Source organism: Mus caroli, chromosome 15, assembly GCF_900094665.2.
Source record: "Mus caroli chromosome 15, CAROLI_EIJ_v1.1, whole genome shotgun sequence".
Taxonomy (NCBI): Eukaryota; Metazoa; Chordata; class Mammalia; order Rodentia; family Muridae; genus Mus; species Mus caroli.
This window is the reverse complement of record NC_034584.1, coordinates 71527222-71549375: the sequence shown is the minus strand read 5'-3', so window position 1 is coordinate 71549375 and position 22154 is coordinate 71527222. Positions and strand designations below refer to the sequence as shown.

The 22154-nt window shown below is 46.9% G+C and overlaps 1 protein-coding gene across 1 annotated transcript; it reads left to right on the top strand.

The window, feature by feature from the left end:
* Positions 1-4269: 4269 nt before the first annotated feature.
* On the top strand, positions 4270-18655 carry LOC110310866 (apolipoprotein L3-like). The gene is made up of 4 exons (XM_029469999.1): positions 4270-4373; positions 9039-9119; positions 12380-12506; positions 15408-18655. Exons 2-4 carry the CDS (start codon positions 9083-9085, stop codon positions 16246-16248), a joined length of 1005 nt encoding a protein of 334 aa, XP_029325859.1. The 5' UTR covers positions 4270-4373; positions 9039-9082; the 3' UTR covers positions 16249-18655.
* The last annotated feature ends 3499 nt before the right edge of the window (positions 18656-22154 follow it).

The window sequence follows — 22154 nt, the reverse complement described above, 5'->3', positions numbered from 1 at the left end:
TAAACCAAGGGAATAGAATCAATAAAGCTGGCTATGGTGGTGAAGCCCAGGCAGGAGGGCTCAAAGAGGGCTCAGCTATGCAGCCTGAAGGAAGCCATCTTGAGCTACTCCAACACTTCCTTAAAAACAAACAAGCAAACATCAAACTGCCAAACCAGACCAAACAAATCATGGCTCATGGTAAAGTGTCCATCACACAGGTATGAGGATCTGAGTTCAGATCCCCAGGGCCCAGGAGAACTCTGGGTGTGTTGGCACATGCCTGTAAGCTTGGCAGTGTAAGGAGAGAGAGGCTGGATCCCAGGAACTTGGTGCACAGCCAGTTTAGAAAGAGTAAGCTTTAGGTGCTGGCCTTCATAGGAGCATACACACACACACACATACACACACACACACACATGCATGCACACACATGCACGCACACACCCAGGCACACATATATTCATGAAAAATACCAAATAAGACTCATGATCACTTTTCATAAAACCTTCCTTAAAAATTCTCCATTCCCTTCTAAAACTCTCAGCCCCGTGGCTTCCAGTGTCTGTGACCATGCTGTCTAAGAGTCCCGTACCTCTCCCTGTGACTTCTTCACCTTTCACCCATACACCTCTCACCCTGCTAATCACATGACTCCTTGAATCCTTCCTTTGCCCCCTGTAACCTCGAACTTTTCTCCCTATTTGCCTGTACCCTCCTTTATGTCTCCCGGTAAAGCAACTGCTCATCTCTGACTCACACATTTCCTCTAATCTTTAATAAACTATAAATCTTATTGTATGTGATGGCATTTGTCTTCATGTATGTCTGTGCTTCTCTCTGGGGTACTGATGGGTAGGAGCTGCTGTGGGAAAGTTGGAAGTAGAACCTCTGGAAAAGCAGCCATTGCTCTTAACCCCTGATCAGCCTCTGCAGCAGCCTTCCTAGCCTTTGGACTTGCTCTCTGGTCCTCTTAGAGTAGCACCTCTGCAGGAACCCTGTCTTCCAGTGGACACCACTCTATCCACTCTTAGCACGCCCGGTCTGCCCCCACCCCTCCACCCCCACCCCACCCCCGTCCTCCCTGTCTACTCCCTGCTACCCTCCAAGGTTCCCAGGAGGTACCTGGAGCCTACATCCCAGGCCCAAGAAAAGCTCTCAGCTCTAAGCAACTCACTGGAGATTACTATGGCAACCAGGCAAGACCTGCCTTCCAGGCTGAGCTTTTATTTCTATTGGATGCTAACTATAATGGAAGTTCAGTCCTGAATGTTTTGTTGGGCAGCTTGAGAATCCAGGCTCCACCTTGAAAACAGTTGTAAAGTAGGCTTTCTCTTGCTTATTTATAGGTTCCTGCTGAGCACCTTGAAGCTTAGAAATTGACATTTGTGGCAAGAGCCATGTGGACCTCAGTGATATTCTTGTGGTCACAACACAATCATGCCATTTGCCATTCTCATGCCCACTGCCTCAGGCCAGTGATCGCATATAGCTCAGGCTAGCCTGCAACCCGCTGTGTAGCTGAGGATGGCCTTGAATTTCAAATCCTCCTGCTGCTGCCATGTGGTGTTGGGGAATCAAAGCCAGGGCTGTTGGTGGCAGGCAAGCCGTCTAGCTGCAGAGATAGGTTCCCAGCCTCTAGATTTTATTTTCATTTGTGCCAGGTAGGATCTCATAAGTCCAGAGTAGCTCCAAGGCCTAAGTTTCTGTTTCTCTGTACTGGGAAAGTCCAACACAGTCAATTCCGGGAAACACTACCCATTCCAGAAAGCCAGTCAGGAAGCTGCCCCACTTCCTAGCCTGAGAAAACCTCACGGGCAGCCAATCAGGAGCTGGAGAAGGTGCCCCGCCTCCTAGCTTGAGCCAAGTATAGTTAATCAGCCAAACTCTCTCAACGCCTGGAGATAGAACCAATCAATCAAGGGGAAGACAGGTGAGTAGCCCACTCCTACCCAAACAGGCATTAAATTGGCCTGTGCATACCTGTGCAAAGCCCACACCTCTGTCCTCCATCCCGACAAATGGTAGATCCCTGCATGAGGCTTCTTCGCAGAATAAATGCTCTTTCTCGTTGTATTCTATTTGAGTCTGGGTTTTCCTTCTCCACAAGTCATGGACTCTGACAGCACCACCATAGCCTGGCTAAAGATTATATTATATATGATATATATGGAATATATATATATATATATATATATATATATACACGTATATGTATATGGATGTGAGTCTGTCAGTGTGTGTCTGTTTCTGACCCCACAGTGCTGATGCTTCAGGCAGGTGCCCCAAACTCAGCTTTTGTGTGTGTACTGGGAATCTGAACTCAGGCATCTCCTTACACACTGAGCCACCTGCCTAAGCCCTTGTTTGTTTGTTTGTTTGTTTGTTTGTTTGTTTTGAGAAAGTCTTGGCTAACCCATGCTAGGCTCCCACCTGCTCTGTAGCTGAGGCTGGGCTCGAGTCCTGTGGCTGCCAAGAGTAAAAGTGGATTCACAAACCCCTGTAAAGGACAAGGGTGTATGGCCTGCCTGAGATCTCAGCACCAGGGCACAGAGGTCAGGGGATCCTGCAAGCTCACTTGGCCAGTCTTGTCCAAATGGCAAGCTCCAGGTTCACCGAGAGACCTTGTCTCAAAAACCTAAGGTGGCAGACGGTAGAGACAGATACCTAACAACGACCTCTTACCTCCAAATCTACAAAAGCTGTAACTCATATTCAGTAGGTCGTTCAGTGACTTATGCGTGGCACCATTACTGCAGCCTGACTCTCACAGGGTCACTACAGCCTCAGTGAAACCATTATCGACCAAGAAAAACATCTACACCCAAACACAGGCAAAGCTAGACTATGCCATTCCATTTTATTGGGCTATGAAATATCCTTCTCATGAAAGACCAGTTCAGTGACGTATGCAGAGTTAGAGGTTGAGCTGCTGGGCCTCCAAGGTAGATGGAGACAGCAAAGGAGGCCAAAAGGGAACAAGGCAACTGAGTTAAGGCAGGTGGCCTCAGGGGTTTTCTAGGATGGCAGGTGGCTCAGATGGTCAGTTTTGTGGTTCGTGGGTGTCTTGGTGAAGGGATGTCTGAAGCTCTGAGTTTGTTCTTGGTGGCTGGGCATGTCTGTTGGGAGTGGAGTCTGTGGAAACTGGGTCTGGCTTTCCTATAACTAGGACACACCTAGCCCCCACCAGTGCACTGAATAGATCACTGAGTAGTTTGAGCTGATTTCAGGCGAGAGGCTTCCCTGTCACTGCACTGATTGGCTTGGTCGTCTGTAAGCTTAGGAGCATGGGTATGGGCTTCTGAGGCCAGAGGTTCTTGGGAGGAGGGTTGGAGTCCTATAGGCACTTCGGGGAGAGACGGACTCAAGGGCGGGCACAGTTGCAGGTGGAGAGCAGAGAACAGATGTGCAATGTCTGGGAATTGGTTTTACCTCTTGGCTGAAGTAGAGGCCTGCCCATCGCCAAGGGGGGGAAAGGAATCCCAGTGCAGACCATCATGGTGAAGTGACTCTGTGTCTTTAATGCCAGCGAGAGAATGAACTTGCTAACCAGCTGAGAGCAAGCAGGCAAGGAAGAAAAGCTTGCTTCTCCCATGTTCTTTGCAGGCTTCCAGTAAAAAGCCTGGTCCAGATTAGAAGTTGTTTTCTCTGCTGGAAAGATGTGGATTGAAGTTGTTTCTTTCGGCCTCAAGAACTGGATTAAAAGTATGACTACCACATCGCAGATTTAGACTAGAAATAGATCTTTCCTCTTCAGATTTAAAAATAATCCCTCACAGGTTGAAGTGCACAGGCAGCTTGTTTCTGCATTCTCTTGCAGAAGTCTCCCTTCCCCCACCCTTGGCCTCTCCCACAGCAAGCATGGTGGGGCATGCTGGCAGCAAGCCTCTGTGCTTTCCCTCAGAAGTTCTGCTTTCCTCAACCCCTGCTGCCCCCTGCAGCAAACTCGGGGATTCTTTGACCCTCCCTGGATGCTCTGTGAGGACTCAAGGAGCCACAAGTGGGAGCTTGAGTGAGATAAAGGACAAAACACCCCAGCTCCAGTGGTACTGAGACTAGCACTGTCCCTGATAACCAGCTGGGCTCTTCCCTGGTGCCTGTCCTTGGAAAAGGGAGATTAGGGTCCCCCTTTTAAATCATAGAAGAAAGGTAATCAGAGATCAGGGACAGCTATGGCCAGTCCTAAAACCAGTTCCTTGAGAGCCCCATAAAAGGTAATCCTTAAGTCAGAGGAATCCTCCCTCAGATAGAAATTTTACTTTCATTTTCGTGTACTGGGTATATCAGGCCCAGAGCTTGTGTCTGGTGTGTCTCAGATGTGCAGCTGGTGACTGGAACTACACAGCTAAGGACAGCTGGAACACATCCAAACGTGGCTGCAGGAAGATTCCTTGGTGAGTCGGGGACCATGCTTGTCCCACTTGCTCTGGAGGAGAAGGTTACAGTCCCATGGATGGGCGAGCTTAGGGAAGATGAATAATGGTCACAGGCTCAGCAGATGGAGGGCTGGGCTGGACTTTCAGTAAAGTGAGGTCTGCCTGCTCCTCTCTCCTCCTCTACCCTGTGCATAGAAGAGGACATGGAATCCCTCAGATGAGATCCCCACATTGCCTGGGCCTGACCCTCCTTGTAGGGCTGCCTAAGACATGATTAGAGGTCTCAGGCGGGAAGACAACTCTCTGTCTGTGCTCAGACATTTTAGATAGCTCCAAAACAGAAAGAGGAAGTGGAGGAGGCCTGAACACAGAGCCATCAACCACGCTGGCCTGGGCTGCTCTCCCTGATTAAAGAGAATGAGGCTTTGAGTAAGATGGACAGACAAACTCCTCGGTTTCAGCACAGCTTTGCTTGGCTATGCAGTGTGAGCACTGAGGAAAACTGAGGCACAACAGACAGTGACTATTCTGAGGTGCATCAAGGAGGCTGAACAGGTAGGTGAGAGGCAACATTCCTTGGTTCTCATCTAGCCTCTGCTTCCCCTGTGGTGGACAGAAAATGAAGCCAAGGCTGTCTTGTGTGTGGAGGGGAAGCAGGCAATGGATGGAGAATCGGCTCTGCACAGTTCCCAGGCCCATCACAGAGGTCTCATCTACATGAGGGCAGACTGTAGTGGAGTGGGCTCTCATGCAGCAAAGGGAGAAAGAAGTGTGAAATCCCCAGCGTTAGTCTTCCATCCAGAGACAGGGCTCTTGTTTCCTTTACCTCTCTGCTCTGAGCTCTGTGACATGGGGTTTGTCAGCCTTCGCTAGTCCTCTGTTTTGTCCCCTGATGGATGGAGCTAGAGTTGCTTGCCCTGCTGAGAGCCCCAAGAGGCTGATGTCCTCTTCTGGTGTCCTGGAAGGCATGCTTCAAGGGATAGACTCACCCCTGGAAGTCTACCATTGAGTCCCTCAGAGGCTACAAGTGTGAAGAGAGAACGGAGGACCAGTGTTGTGTTTTATAAAAGAAAGAGAAGAAGGGGTGTGTTTGGTGGATGTGCAGTCAGGTGTGGGGGAAGTGGGCTTGTCTGTGGGCCCATGCTGAGGCATCCCTTCCCTCTGAGGGACCAGCCACAGGAAGAAGGTATAGTGTAGAATAGTTTATTCAGGACCATAGGAAGCAGAGTTGAGAGAAAGGCAGAGAGAGAGCAAGCAGAGGAGTAGAGGAATAGAGGCCAGCCATGAGCACATGGAGAGAGAGGGGAGAGGGGAATGAGAGAGATGGGAATGAGGAGAGAGGGGGTAAGTGTAGGAACCCAAGAAGGAGCCCCCCACTCAAGTCTCCAGATGCGGGGTTACCCAAAGAAACAAAAGAGACCTCATTGTTGCAAAAGCACGAGGTAGCTTTAATGGTGGAGCTCTGGGTTGATACGTATCTCACGCAGGAGACAGAGGAATCGACCCTGAGACTCAAAAACTCGGGGTTTTTATAGGGTAGGGTTTAGGGGCTAGGAAGAATTGGCGCAGTTACATACGATTGGCCCATTCAAACATCAGCAACATGATTATGAGTCAGCAGAGACAATGCATCTGATTAATGTTTCAGCTTTTAACTATGCTCTCTATAGAAAGGGGGGTGAGCAGGAGGTGCTGGGCTGCCAGATGGTCAATGAGTCAGCCAAGATAGTCAGAACCTGCATTCCTTCCCTTATCTTTACAACCAGGTGACCTAGCTTCAAGATGGACTCGGGCATGCCCGGGGTTGTTCTGGCCTGTTCTGCTATGTTCTCAGCCCCAGGTTTCAAAGCTCACAAACAACTCTTTGGGCTATTTGACATGAATCACAGGTCTCAAGTTTTATTTCCTTTCATAAGGAGGCGGAGCAAGGGCAGGAGAGGAAGAGAGAGAGGAGGGGACAAGAAGTCACTTTTATAGTGAGTCAGGCCTACCATGGGTGTTGTCAGGTGTATTAGTCAGGGTTCTCTAGAGTCACAGAACTTATGGGTAGTCTCTATATAGTAAAGGAATTTGTTGATGACTTACAGTCTGCAGTCAAACTCCCAACAATGGTCAGCAGCAGCTGTGAATGGAAGTCCAAGGATCTAGCAGTTGCTCAGTCCCACATGGCAAGCAGGCAAAGGAGAGAGAGGGAGTCTTCCTTCTTCCAATATCCTTATGTAGGTCTCCAGCAGAAGGTGTAGCCCAGATTAAAATTGTGTGCCACCACACCTTTAACCCCAGATGATCTTGAACTCGGAAATCTCCCTGTCATAATCTTCTGGAATTCATAGCCACTATGCTTCAAGATCACCATACCAAGATCCAGGTCAGAAACTTGTATCTCCCAGCCTCCAGATTAGGATCACTGGTGAGCCTTCCAATTCTGGGTTGAGGTTTGTCTTAGTCAGGGTTTCTATTCCTGCACAAACATCATGACCAAGAAGCAAGTTGGGGAGGAAAGGGTTTATTCAGCTAACACTTCCATACTGCTGTTCATCACCTAAGGAAGTCAGGACTGGAACTCAAGCAGGTCAGAAAGCAGGAGCTGATGCAGAGGTAATGGAGGGATGTTCTTTACTGGCTTGCTTCTCCTGGCTTGTTCAGCCTGCTCTCTTATAGAACCCAAAACTGCCAGCCCAGAGATGGTCCCACCCACAAGGGGCCTTTCCCCCTTGATCACTAATTGAGAAAATGCCTTACAGTTGAATCTCATGGAGGCATTTCCTCAACTGAAGCTCCTTTCTCTGTGATAACTCCAGCTGTGTCAAGTTGATACAAAACTAGCCAGTACATAGTCCATCCCTGATATAGTCAAGTTGACAACCAGGAATAGCCACTACACCAGGTAACTGTTGGTCAGAGCCTAGACTAAATGCCAACAACCAGCGACCACAAGTCACTGGTTGGGAGGCAGGGAAGGCACTCCAGGGGAGGTCCAGGCTGGCCCAGCCCAGCAGGTGAGGTGAACAGGGGCAAATGGTACACACTTTAAGGTTATTAAACAAACAATGTGTGTTATGCTTCAAGAAGACTGAGAGTAGCTAGCGTTAAAAGTGGGAGAACCCCGACACCTCTAGCTGTCACCATGTGCCTCCACTGTCCTTGCAGCTGAGAGCTGATTAATGTCCCTCTGCTGCTGACAGGCTCTGAACACACTCATGGGCATTCCCTAGCTCTGAAGGGAAGGTAATCACAAGGGAACTTGAAGTCTGCACACAAACTGGTTGTCTTGTCTGTTTGCATCAGTAGGGATTGTGCCCAGGCTTTGTACACTGAGGGGCTTTCCAATACGGAACTGCAGCCCTCGCCACACACCGCAATCAGCACTAGTGATGTTTGATTTCAGTTGGATTTAGGGTCTGCGTGCGAAGCCTAAGCTTCCACCCTCAGCCTCTCTCTCCAGTGCTGAGGTTCCCCAATGTGCAGGTCAGATCAGCTGACTATTGAAGGCTGCTGTGCACTGTAAATCTAGAGAGAATGCCCATAGCTCATGAGTGCACTGACTGTGTGGGCTTAGGTTCACACAATTTATTTCATCCACAGGAGCCTCAGTCTGTGAATACATCAATGTTGATGCTCTGTGATCCTGTTGTTTGCTTCTTGAACTATCTTAGAGCTAATAATCTCCAGTAAAGATGTTTTTGTTGTTGTTGTTGTTTTTTGGGTTTTTTTCTGGGAAAGTTTTCTTTTATTGATGTTCACCGGACGATTTGAACCATCTGTAATGGGACCTGATGCCCTCTTGTGGTGTGTCTGAAGACAGTGTATTCACATCCATTAAATGAATGAATCAATCTTTTAAAAAAGAAGAAGATAAAAAGAAATTGCCTAAAGTTGAACATTCAGAGAAAGGGGCAGAGGACTGGATTTATCCAGAGCAGACTCAGGGACAGGGTCTGGCAGGACTCCAGCTCTGATGGGATGCAGGATCCTGAAGAAACACAGAGAGTGTGTGGGCTCTGGGGAGCACTGTGTCACTCATGAATTAACCAGTGTCACATAGCACAGGCCCTGATGCAGGTGAAGTGCCTCGGGCAAGAAGCCCCTCACAATCACATGGGGAGAGCAGGAGATGCTGATGTAGGTTCAAGAGAGTGGAAATTCATATCTAAAAGGTGGGGTGACATTCATAAAACTTCAGGTCAAGTCCCCTTTGTGGCAGTACTGTCAACTTTGCAAACCTTTACAGTCATTTCCTCCACATTACAATAAGGCTCATGAGAGTTCTCATCTCATAAATGATGCTGGTCCCTAATACGGTGTGAATGAGAAGCTCTGTGTCACAGACACAGAAATGATTTACTATTGTCATCAATTGCATGTTCCCATCTAGTAACTGGCAGAATATATCTTATTGTCTCTCCTGTGTGTAGATTATATATAATTTTTTTCTTCATGGCCATATCTCTAGCAGGTGAGATCCCCCATGGATACTAGCAGGACAGGAGGGCTCTGACAAGGCCAGGATGAGGGGAGAGGGGAGAGGGGAGAGCCAGATGACTGCTACCTCTAAGTAGAAGTGCAGGGCCCCTTGAAGGAGCATCTGACTGTCACCTTTACTTTACAGCTCACTTCTCTGCAGGGATCCATGGCAATGCATTATGGCTTTGTTTATTCATTTGTTTGTTCTCCTCCCTCCAGCCTGCAGACCTAGAGAGCAGTAAGAAAAAACCTGTCAAATTCTAATGGCTAGAGCTTGGTGCTCAACAGACCTCAAGCAAGGTAAATGAATTTCTCTTTCTCTGTGTGTTTCCATCTCACAAGGGTTCCAATGGAAGAGGAGATGCCATAACTTTTCCTTGTTCCTAACCAGGTCCCTTTGATCTTAGTGACCCACCCATGTGTGGTCATTTTGCATATCTTGAGTGTGCAATACTCACAGGGGCTCAGGCATTTGAACGCTTGGACTCCAGGTGGTGCTGCTATTTGAGGAGGTTATAGAACTCACAGGACATGGAGCCTCCGTGGAGGACGTCCATCCCTAGGGGTGGGACTTTAGCATGTATTGCCCTGCTGTGTGTGGTGTGCATACTTCGTAGCTCTGGAGAGGCTGCAGTAGGTGTATTATTATGAATTCGAGGCCATCCAGGTCTACGTGAGGAGTTCCAGACCAACCAGGGTTACATAATGAGACCCTGTCTCAAAAATACAATAGAATAAAATAAAATAAAGCTAAATAAAGAAAGGCTTGACAGTCTTGCCTCCTTCCAGTACATTCTATACTTCTTAATGGCTGTTGAGATGTGATCCCTCAGTTTGCAGCCCTTGCTTCTCTCTCTTCACTACCACTGTGGAGCTCTGGGAAAACATGATATTCTCTCTATCTCCTCTCTATCTGTACACACACACACACACACACACACACATACACACACACAAATAGTAAACAATATTTAATTGGACCTGGCTTACAGGTTCCATTATCATCAAGGCAGGAGCATGGCAGCATCCAGGGAGGCATGGCTCAGGAGGAGCTAAGAGTTCTATATCTTCATCCAAAGGAAGCCAAGGAGCAGACTGTCTTCCAGGAAGCCAGGAGGAAGGTCTCAAAGCCCACCCCATCATTTACACACTTCCTTCAACAAGGCTACACCTACTCCAACAAGACCACACCCCCTAATAGTGCCACTCCTTGGGCCACTACAACTCCTTTTATATAGAAAGAGAACAGGGAGGGGGAGGGGGAATACACATCTATGTGAGGAATGTGAGAGACTTTGGAACTTTGGACTAGAAATGCAGTTGAATACTGTCAGCAGAGCACAAAGGGCTGATGTAGCAGGCCCCTGGAAGGCAGTCCTGCTGCACAGTGCAGAGGGGTGAAGACTGGACATGAGATTTCACAAGGATACAAGGATTTTATTCACGACTCAGCAAGAGGTCAGTCCCATGATATGTTGACAAAGAGCCTAGGTATTTCCTACCCATATTTAAGAACTCACAGAAGGCTAATTTCAAAGCAATGGATTGATTTCTTTGGTGGGGAAAAGGTCAGTACAGCACAACGTTGACTGCAGATACTTATTCCCAGCGACTCCGTGCTCTTTATTCTACATGGAAAAGAGCAAGTGGGACAGGAAGAAATGCTGAATGCTTCATGATTTTCATTTGGACCTAGGAAGCCCAATGTCTCAGAGTAGCTATGACAGTGGAGGACATTAAGGAACTAAAGGAAGGCTCCTGCCCTGCAGGTGACAGTGAGAGGGTGCAGTCTGGTCAAGACCAGCTAGGCTCTAGCTTAGCTGTGAAGGGAGAAAAATCCCAATCTTTCTTGCTCCTTGACAGGAATTGCTTCAGTGTTCAAAGCTGCTGTTGATAGGGTTGAATGTGACAAGGATCCATCCCAAGCTGGCAGCCAAACCTGGCAGTGCTGTCTGTGCATTAATGGCTCTAGAGTCACAAAATATGCAATAGTTCAAGCGGGCATGCGTGCTTTTTCATTGGTTACAGAGAGCCCTGAGTCCTTCCCATGTTCAATATACATTGATATACATTCTGTCTTTGTTACAAATTCTACTACTGACACAATGAGGTAATAGAGAGCCTACTAGCGCTTCAAAGTCACATTTGAAGGCACTGGCACCACAGTGTTGACATGTAATGGCTCATGATGGTTCAAAATCAATGGACATCAACAAGTGGCCTGTCATTTCTCAGCAATGGACACCGATGCCTGTGATGAACATATAGAAAGTTGATGCCAGTGAGCACCACTTCCTGGTGTGTGGAGGGAGCAGGGTCACTCCTCTGCTCATGATGTCCCCTCTGCATGTGTGGGGCAGGGTCACAGTAAACAAATGGAAGAAAGAGGAGGCAGACACACAGGGCCAGGTGTGTACATGTGAAAGACAAAGAAAAGACAGATAGATGACAGAAGACAGACAGCAGGAATCTCATTGCCATGAGGACCTCAGTCCCACTGAATAGTATCTTATATTTATGGTATCGTTTGGTCTTCATTACTTAACTTCTGTAAAGTTCCTGTTTCCAAACATGCTTGCTGAGCCTAAGAACCTTTACATATGCATTTGGGGGTCATAATGGAACCTGCAACGCTGGATTTTCCTGTCTTGTGTGAAGAATCTTTTAGATCAATTTTTAAATGACGTATTAATTTCTTCTTGTCAGGTATCTCCTATGCCTGAGGTTCTCCCTCCATCTCTAGTGTCCCGATGCTGATCCCTGTGTCTGTTGTTCCTGTTCTCTCCTTGGGCTTTCCATCTTTAGGATTCCTTCAGTTTGTGTTTTCTATATTGTTTCTGTTTTGATTTTCTGGTCTTGAACAGTTTATTTATTTCCTTTACTTTTTAAATTGTATTTCCCTGTATTCCTTTAAGAGACTTATTTGTTTCCTCTTTAAAGACCTCTACGTGTTTGGTTGTATTTTCCTATATTACTTTAAGAGATTTATCATGTCCTCTTTAAAGACCTCTATCATCTTCATAAAATTAGATTTGAGATCTTTTTTCTCTTTTTGCTTGTGCTAGGGTATCCAGACCTTGCTGTAGTAGGACAGCTGTGCTCTGAAGGTGTCATATGGCCCTGGCTTTGTTGATTGTGTTCTTGCTCTGGCCTTAAGCCACCTGGTTGTTCCTGGGTTTTCCTGATGTAGTAGTTATTGAAAGCTGGATGTAACCTCAAGGTTCTTGGTGCAGCAGTATTCTGCTGGGTAACCTTGGGTTGGACAATGGAACTCGGGGGTCTGTGATAGTCTCCCAGCAATTGGGACTGGGAGGCAGGGGGAAGCAGACAAAGACATGGTGGGACAATGTACATAGGAGAAGGGGAATATCACAGAGGTTGGGGAACCTGGGCATGCCTCAGAGGACTTGGTGGGCAAGGAAATGGGTACAGGAAAGGACTCTAACCTGTATGCTTCCAGATTAGCAGGTCTGATGAAGGTGAGTGGAAAGATGGACAGACAATTGAGGTTCATGGAACCCCATACTGTCATCTGACCTCATTATTTTCCTGGTAAATAGGAGTGGCTCGAAGTCTTGATGGAGTCGCTGATATTGTCACGGAAAAATTCTTGAAAACAGATCTGAGGAACCTGATAACTGAAGATGGAGCCTGGAAGGCATTTGAGAAAGCAGCAGAATTGTCAAGGTGACCTGCAGTGTGCAATCAGTGCTTTCCCCCAGACCAGGAGAATGAGGGTTATTTTCTGGTCAGGCATACACACTCTAGGCAGTCCCAGCCATTGGCCAACTCATTCTAAACTATCCAAGAGGAGTGTTTACAACATGTTATTCCTTGTGGAAATCACCTTAGGTTGTTTGAAGATGTTGCTCAAGGTGTCAGGGCGATTTCTGCCATGCACTAGTTATGTGACCTTGACAAGTTACCATTTCCTGATTTCCATTACCATGAAACTGTAGTGTGAGAAGATAGGATCATCCATGTAGGGTTCTCAGCAAAGGGCAGGCACACAGTGGAGTTCTCAGTATGGGGCCAGCACACAGTAGGTCCTCCTGAAAGTCAGCTTTGCAAAATAATTTTGAAAGTGAGAAGAGACAAGGTCCAAGGGTCTTCTGTAGGACTGAGATATCAAGGATGTATTTTGAGACATGTGAGGAAAATATACACTGAACTAGCCATCTTCCAAGTTCTGTCTCAGTCCTTTCCTCTCATCTGGGGAGCTGTAACATCAGGATCTTTCTGTGGGCTGAGGAGGCAGAGAGCTCACGGAGCAGAGCCACAGAGCTGGGTTGGACCCTGACTGTCCTCGCTCAAATCTATAGCCCCATGCTATTTCACAAGAATGAGAGTTCAGTCTAATGGTATGTGGTGACAGTCTGGGATAAGCAACAGATCAGCATGGCAGATCAAGTGCCAGCATCCTTCCCAAAGCCCAGAGAGACCAGGACCAGGGTCACAGCCATGGTTCAGGAGAGACTGTGAGTGACCCTGGGATGGAGGTGTTGGTAGCAGGCTAGACCAGCTGGGCTGGAAGGAGAGGGAGAGTTGGAGGCACAGAGAGAAGGACGGTCAGAGACCCAGCAGAAGACACGTAAGAGGGAGAAGGGGCATTTCCCCTGCTCTGATCTGATGCCTCATGTGTGGGTAGGGCTTTTCATGTGTCTGCCCTCCATATACTGTCTGTAAAGACAGCAGAGTTCTTAGGAGTTATTTGGATATTTCTTCTGTTCTACACAGAGCTCCCTGAATATCAGGAAGATCACATGGCTACAGACAACTCCTAAAGTCAGTGTGTTTGGAGGATGATTAACATAAGTCGAGAATCTGAGGAGACACCCTGTCAACACACCAGAGGAAAATGCTTTCCCTTTTGTCTTAAACAAATTCAGGGCATTTCTGTCCTTTCAATTACTACTGATGATGTCCAGGCCCCTTGCATCTTTGCACATGGCCTTGTGGTGTTCCAAAGAGACACTGACATTAGCTATGCTGTCTGTTAGCCTGGTGATCTCTGTCTCCAGGAATCTGCCATATTGAGAGTCAGGAACTAGTGAGGATTGGCAGTCAGTGTGGAGCCAAGATTGGTAGCAGCTGTCCTGTCCCAGTCACCTCAGGCTGCCACTGTCCTTGTGAGCTTCAGCCTGGAAGGGGACAACTTTGGGCTTCTGTAGAGAGCAGGCAGCAGGCCAAAGAATCTGGAGGGTCTCATGGATCTAAAGGGATTGGCTTGGGTTTTATTTTTAAATTCTCAGAAACAACTAAATGACAATATCTGAGAAAAGAGTCTCAGTGAGCCTTCCTTCTCAATTTGACACCAGCAATGACTGAAAGACTACTCTAAGCCAACTATAGGATTGGGAAAATTTAAAATCAAGTCAGAAGTCACATAGCACAGGGGGTTAAAGTGAGCCAATGAAGACAGGCACCAGTCACATTTGAAGAGCTTCAGGCCTCAGATTTTCTGTCCTCGGGATGAGGTATCCTGCATTGAATGTGTGATGATTCCAATCACACCTGCACACCTAAGGCCCACCCTAGGAAAAATATTCATCCTGGAACAGCCTCCAGCAGTCAGGAGGACACTGCTCAAGACTGTTGTCCCAGGAGAGAGAGATGGAGCCACTCTGCACACACAAGGGTTGGGTACTTAGGGCCAGCTTGTAGATAGAGCAAATGACAGCCCATCCCTTACAGGGATACCAAGAACATATCAAGTCAAGGGACCTTAAGGGGATCTTCCTAAGGTCAATGGCTGAGGCTTCCAGCTCCTCTGAAGGTCAGAAATGGCACCAAATTCCCCATCACACCCATGTCTTCAAGATTGAGCATTTTTATAGGAAATTCTTGGTATAGTGTATCTCAGACACATCATTTCCCCACTTGGAATACTTAGGGATGTTTAATGGAGTATCTTGCAGATGGGACCCAAATCTAACACTAATGCTGACGCTGTGTGCAGCAGATGCGGGTGATCTGTGCAAAACTTTAAATCAAGTGTGCTGTCACTGAGTACTGTCCCATGAGGCCATCTGTGGAGCTTTTTAGATGGAGGAATACACTCGAGCATGCTCAGTCTGTATGTCCTGCTGCAGGGCTCCCCAGGCAAGCTCAGGCATTCCTTCAGGCTGGATGCTGCAGGAATGTAGAGGACTTCCCAGCATCCAAAGGGAGAAGGGAGACTCTTGGGAAAGATGCATCCATCACAACACACACAGTTCTCTGAGGTAATGAGTGTTCGCTCTGATCCCACATCCCTGTGCTCATCACAGGGTTCCCTTGGGTAGTGATGGCACTGACCTTGAGTGGCGGCATTTCTTCAAGTGCCTTTCACTATGGTGTCTTGACTGTACCATGCACACTGTGGCCTATGGAGTAAGGATGGTGAGAGTCTAGGATGAACCAAATGTTCACAGTAGAATGGAAAATTTTGGATCTCTGTAAAACTGTTTCCAGTTGTGTTTGTAGCATAAAGTTAAAGGCTGAACAAGCCTTTATCTTAAAACAAAACAAAACAAAACAAAACAAAACAAAACAAAACAAAACAAAACAACCAAGCTGTTTTCCTCATGCACTTGGCTTCTGTCACAGCGAGGAGGGAGCTGCACTTCGTGATGCTCTGAAGGAGAGTTTAGCACAGGAGCTCTCAGATGGAAATGATGGACCTGAAAGGAAGCAGCAGAAAGAGCGGTTTCTGCGAGAGTTTCCTGAGTTGAAGAAGAAACTTGAGGACCACATCAGGAAGCTCCGAGAACTGGCTGATCATCTTGACCAGGTGCACAAGGACTGCACCATCTCCAATGTGGTGTCCACCTCTGCTAGTGCTATCTCTGGAGCCATGGGCCTCCTTGCTTTGGGTCTGGTACCCTTAACAGAAGGGGCCAGTCTGTTACTCTCAGCAGCCTCTGTGGGTCTGGGAGAGACAGCATCCGTGACTGGTCTTACTACCACCGTTGTGGAAGAATCAATGAGACGGTCAGATGAATCTGAAGCCAGTCGCCTGGTTAGAGCCAGCATGAATGTATTTAAAGAGATTGTAGAGATCATGTCTAAGATCACATTCAAGGTTTTATTTACAGTTATGGGATTAGTCCCTACAGTCAAAATCCTCAGGGATCACATCCGAGCCATGAGGAGAGCGGGAGTCATCATTTTCCCTAGAGAAGAGGCCAGGAACCTCACATCCACTGAAAGAAGCTCTGTGCTGGCTGTTTTCCCAATGACCAGAGGAGTCAAGATTAGAACAGCAGGGTTTACAAGTTTGTCCCTTGTGTGGGATGTGTATGACCTTGTGAAGCAATCAAAAGATCTGTATAATGGGGCAAAAACAGAGTCAGCTGGAGCACTGCGGGAACTGGCTCACAAGCTGGAGGAGAAGCTGCAGGTATTCGAGCAGATATATAAGGTTCTGCAGTCAGACCTGCCTCACTGACCCCGTCCTCTAAGCAGCTAAGAGTTCAGAGGAGATGATGTGTAAAGGGGTGGGACCTTTTTTTTTTTAAGCGTTAATGTCAGAAGTTTCTGTTTGTTTGTTTGTTTGTTTGTTTGTTTGTTTTTCCAAAAAGATCACACAAAAGTTGGTAAAAAGGGAGAAGGTTAAGTGTCTTACATGAAACCTGGGTTAAAGGCAGAGCAACCTAAAGAAATGGTGGCTGGAGAGAACCGCAGGGACAGGGGGAGTGGAAATTGCATCCCAGGCTTGCACAGAGACACACACCAATGCAACCACATGTTATAACAAGGGAAACAGTCTGAGGTCAAGTCCATGGAGGAGATTGTTGTGGAGTTTGAATTTCTCTGGCTGAGCAGAGTGAGGTCAATGTAGATGGCCAGAGATCCCAGGAGAAGAGGAACCTGGAGTCTTAAAGGGGATCCGACTTCCGGCAGAGTGGAGACCCTGCAGACAAGTCAGCACTCATCACTATAACAACACCTGCTGCATCTGAACATCTGTGGGGTCTCCTCAAGGTCTTGTGCTGGACTTGCTAATGCTTAGCTGTCTGAGAAGTGATATTGCTTTAGTGGGTTTGCTTTGCTGCACTTTTTTCATAGATTTTTTTGGGGTGTTGGGGAGCAGATTAAAATTAGGGAAGCAGAAAGTACTTTTTATAATTTTTTTTTTTTATTGGCTTTATCATGTAGCTGGCCTGGAATTTCTAGGTAGACCAGAAACTTGTGATGGCTTAACTGGGTGGGATCAGGTCCTGAGATAACAATTCCCTCACTTTCTGGTATTCCTCTTGAAATATAAACCTTGTTTGATTTTTGTTTGTTTGTTTGTTTGTTTAACTATTCCTTTTCCCCTACTGACTTAATAGTGCAGCTGCCTCTGTTTTTTTCAGGTCTATGAAGCCCCTCCTAAAAGTCATGTTGCATCCTTATATTTTGTAGAATTGAGAAACATTCTTGAACTCATGTTTTCAGAGTTCTTTCCCACAGCCTTAAGGTGGTCCTGTGAATCTCAGCATTTACCATTTTGCTGAGGAACATTAGACACACCCTCCCGGACTTGTGCTGTTTCTAATTATCATGGAGTCCTTAATGTTGGCAGGAAGAACATTTCATGAAAGAGGAAGTTCAAGTAAAATATATGCACTATTATTCAACCAAGCCTTATGCCTAGTAATTGTCAACCCTCCTGGAGGCCTAAACCCTATTGGCTCTGCTCCAGTGGTGGAAGCATGTCAGACTGTCCCTTCCTTAGTGGCCATGCTGGCTACTTCCTACTTCGCTTGTTCCTTAGCTATTATTACCCTAGTTCTGTCTCAGGGTACCAGAGCTCTTCCTGGTGCCTATAGACTACAGTTTGTCTGTCTGCTTCCTTATGGTTGGCTGGACCATTTTTTTTCCCAAGTTTTGTATAAAGTACGCTACTTGGGATGCCACAGTACCTCTATGAAAACACTCTTCTGTCTCCCTGCTGGAGATGTGTGGTAATGTGGAACACCCCTGGGCACTAGAGAAAGAAGTGTCACAGTTGGTCCTGATTACCAGCACTGGACTGTTTTATGGATCCTGCCATGTGCCTCCTGACAAAAGCGATTTAGGTATGCGGGGGCAGGGGGGAAGGGAGCAAGGGTAGGAGAGAGAAGTATGATGGGAAAGCTTGACATCCAGGGCTGAGAGGAACAAGGCAAGGAAAGAAGTAGCAAATAAGGACCTTAAGTGGGAGGGAGGGAGAAGAAGGAGTTTTATGGTGTGGGAGGAGCCCAGTTTAAGGCCTAGATCTAGAAGGTTCTTGTGTTTGAGTGAAGGGTGATGAACCCTTGCCCCTGAAGCTGCTGATTAAGGAGTCAGTTCCTGGGCCCAACCTTACTCTTCCATAGCCATAACCAGTAGAGAGGCCCCTTGCCTTGGCAGATGGAAAGAAAACATGATCAGCTGGAGACATGGCCATGAGAAGGGATTGAATCTGCTCAGGAGAGATGAGAAGCAAGGTTCTGCCCCCTGAGGTGGGAACTGTGTGTAGCCATGATGATCGGTGACATCATCTGAAGGAGTATGGAGCATGAGTCTACCTGCTGTGTTAGGGCCCATAACTCTGTGAAGAGAAGAAACCCTGAGACTTACACTTGCTCTGTCCAGTATTGAGATGACACCTTATTATACATCAAGAAGGTCCTGGTGCATGGGACATGCTCTGAGCCTTCCCAGCCTCCTACTGTGTGCTACATAAATGTCTATAGGAGTAAACCATGTAATCTTAGTTCACTTATTATGCTTTTAAAAGATAATAATATTAAAAGTTTTAAGAACTTTTTGCTGTTACAGAGACAATCAGCTACCCACACTTGCAGTGTTGCCTTTGATTTACTGATTAAAGGGAACATAGTGCTGAATATTTGACTGTTCGACGTGTCTTTCTGTGACCTACACAGATCCCCTCCACACCCAAGCACAGGCCAACCTGTCTTCCTCCTTAATCCCTCATAGGCTGGGCAGAGAACAGCAAAGGCCCAGACGAAGCAAGCCTGCCACCTGCCTACCCAGCCTGCTTCACCGAATCCTCCACAAGACTCAGGTTCTCCATGAGTTTATACAGGCTACTGCTCAGAGACACAGTGTGTCATGAATTCTGGGTACCTTGAGTCTCACAAGTCATTAATCGTCACAAATAATTTTGGTAGGAAAGGTTTGGCTACCTCAGGGTCCAGGTCCAACCTCAGGGTGCACAGGGCACATGACTGGCAGGGTCTGGAGAGTGTTGAACCACAACAGTCACCTTCCCCTCTGAGCCTGCTACCTAGGTCTCCGGCATTCTGGCACTTGAGCAGAGCCCTGGGAAGCTTGGTGATGTCCTGTGAGAGGACTTTATCCTTCCTTGTGGTTATTGAAAAGAAAAGAATTGGCTCAGGACCCCCAAGACCAACTCTCTGCACAGCGGAGATTTATTTGTCTTACGGGGATGGAGGGCAGGGATAAGAGATAAAAGAAGGACACAGAGGATGAGGGAGAATGGGAAAGGAAACAAAGAAGAGGGGGAGGTGTGTTTGTCCCACAATGAGACAATGGACTATCTCTGGACAGTGAGGAGAAAGAAAGGGGCAAATGGTGGTTTATAAAGGTGTAGGGGGAAAGCCTGTGTTAGCATGAGGTGTTTAATTTTGATTGGGCATGTTAATTAGGTGAGCCAAGGGAAGATTTTGATTGCTGGACTTCAATACTTTGATAGCTGGACCTTGACTGTCAGCCTCAAGAGGAGGGATTTCCTGTCTAAGGGAACAGACCCTGAGTAATTGATTCAGAATGCAATTTAATGGTTTTTAGCAAGAAGAGTTTATTGGGGAGACAGGCAAGGACTGACAGAGCCAGGCTTACTATGCTCAAGCTGGTCAGAGTCCCTTGCAGAGAGGGAGAGAGGAACACCCAGAGCACAACATGGTTGCAGGTCTGGACTGTATCCTGGGCTGATGTCTGACCTTGATCACCTTTGTCTTCAAGAGTTGCAGAGAGGGTGAGCAGGTAGGGGAGCTTAAGAGGCCCCGAATGTACAAAGAAATCTTCCCGTGGCTGAGCTAGAAGGGAACACAGCTGTCCTTCCTGTGTGCATCGTTTCATTAAGTGCACACCAGGATCCCTGTAAGAAGCAGCTGCCTGTCTGTTATACTCAGCAAATAGAATTGAAAGTCCCACCTTCCTGAGCAAAGTCAGAGTGACACAACAGAATGGCCACCTCTAGGGAACCACCACATCCCAACCCCCTGGGTGACCCACATGAAGGAACAACCTTAGATCCACATCTCAAGTCGTTCTTTGTTCATGACACTTTGCCTTTCTCTGTGGACCAAGGAAGAAAGACATGCATCACAGATTGAGGGACACTCCATAGATCACCCCCCCCAAATGACTCTGATCTGCCCACTCACAATGTCCAGCAGGAAAATTCTTCCTTCTCCTGGATTACCACTGCTCCTCCTCATCCTGGGATCTCTTGTGCAGACAGTGGTGCTGTTGTGTCCACCATGTCTGGCACCTGGATTTCTGCCTACACGGCTTCTTCTGCCTCAAGCTCCTGTTTTGCATCTGGAATCACCATGTATTGCTTCCTCTAAGATGCCTCCACAACACAGTCCTCTGGCCCATTCTTGTCTCTTACAGTACTTGGGGTCAAATTCCAACTTCTGACCAAAGTCTCCTGTCCATAAGCTCACGTAGCTCAATGGCTGTGGAGTACTTCTGCGTTGCTCCAGGCAGAAGCAACTTTATGCAAGGCTGAACCCTAGAAATAGATTAGCTGTGGGAGCGGATATGCTGAGAGGTAAGGTCTCTCTTTCCACAGCTCAGGGACCAATCGAGACTCAAGCCAAGATTCCCTCTGACTTCCACAGGCCTGCATACATGAGTCACACAGACAGAGATGCCGATAACAAGTACACATAAAGTAAAAATGAATGACTATTCACAAAATCATTTATGAAAAATAATAAATTGGACTGGCTATGGCAGTGTGCTTGCTAGCATGTTTTGCTTTCTGTCACTCCTTAAAAAAGGATTGCATTGCTGAGCTACCTTCTCCTTGGTCTCCTGTTTCTTTGTAAGCACAAAGGCTACCCTTGGTTGTTAACTGTTTGCTGAAAGCAGCCAACAATTTGATAACAAGCTTGAAAATAAATATCCACTATTAATGTTGGAAGCATCATGTGGCTGGAGTCTGTGGCATTTTTCCAGTTCTGTATCCTCTCCTGGGTCACTGGCGAGAGAGGAAAGTCAATGTCCTCCTTTGTGTGGGGGTTTGAATGAGAATGGCCCACACTGGCTGAGGTTTGAATTTCTGGTCCCAGTTAGAGGCACTGTTTGGGAAATATTAGGAGGTGTGGCCTTATTGAAGGAGGCGTGTCACTGGGGAAAGGTGTTAGAAGTTTCAAAAGTTTATGACAGTCCCAATCGCGCTCTCTCTCTCTCTCTCTCTCTCTCTCTCTCTCTCTCTCTCTCTCTCTCTCTCTCTCTCTGTTTGGATCAGATATGAGCTCTCAATTACATCACCTGCATCATGCTTGCCTGCTGCCATGCTCCCTGATGATGGCAATGGACAAACCTTCTGAAAGTGTCAGCAAGTCCCCAATTAATTCTTAATTCTTTTGTAAGGCCTTATTCATGGTGTCTTCTCACAGCAATAGAACAGTAGCTAAAGCTCCTTGTAAAACCCCTAAAATTTTATGTACAAAATGATCCCTCATTCTTGTCTGATACTCTGCATGTACTATTTAATACATAAGGAACAAAGGCTTTACTTACGGACACACAGACATCAGAGAAGGGACAACAGACAGAGGCAGTTGTAAGATACACAGAGAGAAGTAGATCATTTAAATGGGGCTTTCTCTTTGTTTAATTGATGCTGGAGCTGAGATTCTTTTATTCTTTTTTTCTTTTTGTCTGTCTGTCTATCTATCTATCTATCTATCTATCTATCTATCTATCTATCTATCTATCTATCTATCTATCATCTACCTAGCTCTCTTTCTTTTCTTTTCCTTTCTTTCTTTCTTTCTTTCTTTCTTTCTTTCTTTCTTTCTTTCTTTCTTTCTTTCTTTCTTTCTTTCTTTCTTTCTTTCTGGCTTTTAGAGACAGGCCTTTTCTTTGTAACAATCCCTGACTGTACTGGACTTGCTTTGTAGACCAGGCTGGCCTTAAACTCACAAAGATCTGCCTGCCTCTGCCTCTTGCCTCTTGCCTCTCTTGCCTCTTGCCTCTTGCCTCTTGCCTCTTGCCTCTTGCCTCTTGCCTCTTGCCTCTTGCCTCTTGCCTCTTTGCCTCTTTGCCTCTTTGCCTCTTTGCCTCTTCCTCCTCCTGCCCCCTCCTGCCTCCTCCTGCCCCTCCTGCTCCCTCCTGCCCCCT

Bases quoted from the DNA above. Each gene is read 5' to 3' on its own strand.
- LOC110310866 (XM_029469999.1), top strand. From the start codon at position 9,083: ATGGCTAGAGCTTGGTGCTCAACAGACCTCAAGCAAG. The intron at 9,120-12,379 runs GTAAATGAATTT...CCTGGTAAATAG, and splicing joins CTCAACAGACCTCAAGCAAG to GAGTGGCTCGAAGTCTTGAT. The intron at 12,507-15,407 runs GTGACCTGCAGT...CTTCTGTCACAG, and splicing joins AAAGCAGCAGAATTGTCAAG to CGAGGAGGGAGCTGCACTTC.